The sequence below is a fragment of the Prosopis cineraria genome, unplaced genomic scaffold (genome assembly GCF_029017545.1).
Source record: "Prosopis cineraria cultivar Desert tree isolate PC_DT_omini unplaced genomic scaffold, ASM2901754v1 PC1, whole genome shotgun sequence".
NCBI classification, from domain to species: Eukaryota; Viridiplantae; Streptophyta; class Magnoliopsida; order Fabales; family Fabaceae; genus Prosopis; species Prosopis cineraria.
Genome location: NW_026555332.1, coordinates 619,669 through 625,216, shown reverse-complemented (window position 1 = coordinate 625,216; position 5,548 = coordinate 619,669). Strand labels below are relative to the sequence as shown.

At 33.3% G+C, this 5,548-nt stretch overlaps 1 protein-coding gene across 1 annotated transcript; it reads left to right on the top strand.

The window, feature by feature from the left end:
* The first annotated feature begins 392 nt into the window (after positions 1–392).
* LOC129306529 (uncharacterized protein At5g39570-like) lies at positions 393–2,294 on the top strand. Its single transcript, XM_054947174.1, has 2 exons — positions 393–916; positions 1,728–2,294. Exons 1-2 carry the CDS (start codon positions 449–451, stop codon positions 1,968–1,970), a joined length of 711 nt encoding a protein of 236 aa, XP_054803149.1. The 5' UTR covers positions 393–448; the 3' UTR covers positions 1,971–2,294.
* Positions 2,295–5,548: the final 3,254 nt, after the last annotated feature.

The following is a 5,548-nucleotide window of genomic DNA, read 5'->3' as shown; positions in this document are numbered from 1 at the left end:
ACTAAATTTAACAAAAAAATTTGTAAACTATTTAAGAGTAGTAAGACATGTTCGTATCATGCATGCATTTTACTGGATGATTATCTTGTGGCAGTGACTACAAGACTTTTTCATCTATTAAAGGCACTCTTAAAAAACATCATTAAATTTAGATGCAATTCCCTAGTCTTCTAATTAATAATACATTATCATTGACCATTTCAAGGAAGAAACTTTAATATTCTATCGTGTCATATTTTGATGGTGTAGAACTAATCTCAGACATCTACAAAACGGGATCTCTTATTTTCCAAAAAAAAAAAAAAACAGAGGGAGAAACATATTACATATATGCGTGTGGGTGTCTATATATACACATCCAACTAAAGCAATTGTGATCCCATATCGCCATCAATATTTTTCAACATCAGCAGAAGCAAAACTCGATCGCGATCGAACTCCGAAAAGAATGTCGTACAATGACGAGGTTGACGATTACGATGAATATGATCCTACGCCCTACGGTGGTGGATACAAAATCGATGTCACCTATGGCCACCCCATCCCTCCCTCCGATGAAACTTGTTACCCAATCTCCTCCTCTGGTTCAGGTTCACAATATGGATCTAGCCATGGTTACAAGCCTAGCTATGGCAGGGAGGAACAAGATAGTGGATATGGCTATGGAGGAAGAAACGAAAGACCTAGCTATGGTGGAGAGGAACAAGATAGCGGATATGGCTATGGAGAAAGGAATGAGAGACCTAGCTATGGTCAAGAGGAACAAGAAAGTGGTTATGGCTATGAAGGAAGGAATAATGAGAGACCTAGCTATGGACGAGAGGAACAAGATGGTGGATATGGTTATGTTAGAAGGAACGAGAGGCGTAACGATGATGATTATGGTGTAGAAAACCAAGGATATCGTAAGAAATATGTAAGTAGTGTTCTCTTTTTCTTTACCCAATTTGATGTCTGATCTTGTTTATCAGCTTTCCTTCATAACAATGCATGTGGGACTTGCTTGCCTTTCTAGTTTCTAGCCCTTTTATGCATGGGTTTTTTTTTTTTTTTTGGCTACCCATATTTTAAAATTTGATTGTATTTTATTGAATTCTTTAGATCCATATGAATATATAGGATTCATTAGTTTTTGACATTAATGGTTTTAAATAGAAAAAAAGTTAGGTGAAACTTTATCTTACATTTTTTATATATATTTATATCCTTATTAAATACTATATATAAGTATTTTAATAATAAAAATTTAAATTTTAATGCATCATTTTGTCAAAGAATAATAAATAAAGTAGGAGTACAGTTGAAATACAATTAAAAAAAATTTATTCAATGTTTTATATTTTAGATCAAACAAAACTTTTAAAATATTTGCAATATTATGGTAAGGAAAGATTAATTCTAAAGCATTTGGAAAATAAAGATATGCAGTTAAGTGAATAATTATGATGTATTATAGATAATATATTTATATATATAAACACTATGTACATTCACATTATTTTTTATATTAATATTGAAAGGATATAATTTGTTACCAACACACGCGAGATGATATGTATATATAGAAGTTACGGGACTGTATGGTTAAATAATAAGTTGGATTTTGAGTGAAATATTTCTTTTTCTTTTCCAATGATATATATATATATATATATAAAAGCGAGTTTTTACAAGTGATTGATGGATTTAATGTTGGATTAATTATTTTGATTGTATAAATGATATAGGGAGATGATAGTGAGGATGAGAGTAATTACGAGAGAAGGAAGCATCATTACAAGGATAATGGGGAGGAGGATGAAAGGAGGAAACATGATCATCATCACAGGAAGAGATACGATGAGAATGAAGAAAGAAACGAGGAAGATGACGATGACAGGCAAAAGTATCATTACAAGAAGAATTACGACGACGACGACGATACTGAGAGGAGAAACCATCATCGCTACAAGAATTATGGCGATGAATAATCATAACACGTACACTTCATGACTGCTTTGTCTTCATTCGTGAATGCAAGAGCGTCATTTATCCCTTTGATTAATAACGGCAGGAATAAGTCAAACATAAATTAGGGCATGTTTTTCACTTGTTATTTGAGTCTTCATTTTTCTTCGCATGCTGTTGTTGTTTACGGTTCCTGAGTTTTAGGTAATGAAAAACCTAATATTCGGGTTGCTTACTGATACGCGTTATGTATAGAGTATTGAACTCACTTGGAAATTGGAATAATATATATTAACTGGCCCTGGCATTTATATTTGTCTAGGGCTGAATCTGCCAGGTTTTTTTTCCCTTCTGTGTGGCTGATGTGGATTAGTTCTTTCATAAATAGCATAGCAAATTAAATGATTATATAGTTAAGTTGTTCCCGCTTCATAAAAATCTAATTGATATTACAACACTGATTTAGACAAATTTGAATTCTATAAATGTCCCAAATCTTCTCACTCAATGAGCAGACAATCTAAAGGTAAGATTATTGATGCTCGTAATTTCATATTTGACAATAAACAAATGAAATAGTGATTTAACTGACAGTTTTATACATTTATATTCGAGGATAGATTTTAACCATAATTTTTTTGCAACCATATAAATTGTTAGATAAAAATATAGGGTATACAAAAAGAAAAGAAAAGATGAAGCTGTGACTTGATGTTCTCTTGAATCGACGATCTTTATACAGTGCCCATGCACGTGAGACACACTGTTGGATGAAAAGATTTAAGTTGACATTCATTGGGTGACCGGATTTAAAACACTCACCAAATCCGGATTTGTGATTTACACCTTCCATGCTTAGCGGGAATTATACTTACATACGGATAACGCAGCACTAATAATCAAAGATGATCTCAACTAATTTTCTTGTTGAGAATTTAACAGTGAAAGCCTAATGTAAATTACACACCCAAATGGATTTTTGATGAATTTTCAAATGGATTAGAAAAGCAGTCAATAAGGTAATAAAGAAAAATGATAGGGAAGAAGTGAACTAACAATGGAGGGAAGACACGCTCATGCTCTTTAGACAACCTGCGAAGAGATCCCGACAACAAAAAATGAATGACGATAGCCATATCCTATCGGCCTTCCCATAAGCATGCATGCATCTGTTTCTTGCTCACCACTTTAAAGACATAGCAGCGCTGCGACTTGTCCCCAGCAACTCTTTCCTTCATATTTTCATCGTGTTTATAAATTATTTTTCATTTTAATTTGGTTTCTTAAAATAAGGAAAATTTTAAAAAACTCATTAATTCTATTTAAAAATTTAAATAAGTTCTTGATTTTATATATCCTTACTCAATAAACATACATTAAAAATATATTTTCACTCATCAATATTTAATAGAGATAAAATAAAAATTGTGATAAATTAAAAATTAATGATATCACTTAAATATAAAGTGTACCAAAAGATTTTTTTTTTTACCTTATAAATATGACCGAAGAGATAGAATATATCGGTACACACACATATATATACGAACAAAAAAATTGAGGGAGGAAAAAAGAATCTTCCTTAAATTTACTTTCATGTTGTAGTTACTAGCTTGTGAACTAGTTAAATACCATTGAGTTGTATGATTCATAAGTGCCTTCATCAATCCAGCTATGCAGAAATTGGTTGTAATATCATCCCGGCCTACAATGACCATCTTCTATATTCTTGTGGGTTTAATTGTACCATTCAATTAATCAACCACATAGTTCCTTCGATCCCTTATTATATAGGGTGTTCTCTAGAAGGAATTGATGGTTAAGTCAATTGGTGTCTTGATGGGTCGTTCATTAACATTTTTCAAATATTTGTTATAAAAAGAATTAAAGTCGTCTAACATTTTTCTATATCTTTGATAAAAAAAAAATTCTACATATATTCTTATATAGAGGTATGTGAAATTGGAAAACTTTTTTCATTTCCAAACAAAGTTACTGAGTCAACCACATTTTCTTGATTTGCATTAGGTGTGATGACTTAGCTTATAATAAAGATGATATATTGGCACAGGAGAAGAGTGTGAGAAGTTGTTTATTTATTTATTTTTACTTAGAACCTAAATTCTCGCTGTTTTTACTTTAATTTTTTTAGTTATTGATTAAAAAAATCACATTCTCGCCGTTTTATTTATTTTTTTTAGAATATAAAGAAGTTCACTTTTATTGGATTTATAACTTTGTATCTTACCTCGTGTTTCTTGGAGCAAGTTGGTACAAACACTACACTAGACATTAATAATGGTAATTATAGTTAAGTATTTAGATAATAGTAGTTAAAATATTATTAATTATATAACCTCTTGATAGACATGCTTGTGTTACACGTGTATATATACCCTGGACTCATCAGAAGTAATGTGACATTAGATCATTCTGCACACTATACTTTCCTTCTTCCTCTCCCTGGTTACTTTTCCCTTATGGTATCAGGGCAAAATTGACTCTAGCCATGTCAAGTTCTTTTAAGTCTACCACTTCTGTTGATTCCTCTAGATTTCTCAAGCAGGACATCATCACGTTCAATTATCTTATCTCCATCAAACTTGATGAGAGTAACTCTCTGACCTGAAAACACCAGATCGTCTCTGCCATCTGTGGTCATGATCTGGAGAAATTTATTGACAAAGCAACCAAGCCACCGATGAAGTATCTTTTGAGCAATGATTCAGATGGATTCACTGTTAATCCTGATTTTTAGATTTTACATGAGCAGGATCAACTCCTCATGTCGTGGATGTCCTGCTCTATGATCGATGGCATTCTCACTAGGATTGTCAGATGCAAGACATCGCTGTAGATCTGGGAGCGCATTCATAATCACTTTGCTTCTCAGACTTGAGCTACGATGCGTCAGTTGAAAGCACAGCTCAAAAGTACCAAGAAAGGACCTCTTTCTGCCAATGAGTATCTTCTCAAGATCAAAGGAGTTACTGATTCCCTTGCTACAATTGGACAACTAATCTCTGAGTCCGATCATATTGACTTCATTTTTGAAGGTCTACTAGAGGAGTATGACCCTTTCATCACTGCAATGATTACACGCCCTAATCCTTATACAGTCGATGAGGTTGAATCGCTTGTGATAGCTCAAAAAGTGAGAACTGAGAAGAATATGAAAGCTACAGTTGCTGTTATCGCTAATCTGGTGCATACAAAGTCTTTCTGAGGTGGAGGACGTTCTAGTCGTAGTGGTCACCACAATAATAATTGTGGTGGTCGCAGACGTATGAGCACTAGTAACAGGTCGGCTAAAATCTTAGTCGACTGTCAAATCTATGGAAAGAAAGGTCACATGTCTAGTGAATGCTGGTACAGGTTTGATGAAACTTTTCAGGCACTTAGTGTGAATGTCTCTAAGAAGGAGTCGCGTTTTCTTATGGCTACTACAGATTCTGTCTACTATAAACCCAAACTGGTACCTGGATTGTAGGCATGCTCTTCAATATGTCACCATTACAAGACTTGAAGTATGTTTTGCACAGTTAATAAGGTTCCAATTTATGCAAACTCCCTTAGGAACTCATTGGAAAATAGTGAAACG

What these genes read in the sequence shown, in the direction of transcription:
- LOC129306529 (XM_054947174.1), top strand. Translation starts at nt 449, where the DNA reads ATGTCGTACAATGACGAGGTTGACGATTACGATGAATATGATCCTACG. An exon ending in AAGGATATCGTAAGAAATAT is followed by an intron (nt 917 to 1,727) that starts GTAAGTAGTGTT and finishes TAAATGATATAG; the next exon opens with GGAGATGATAGTGAGGATGA.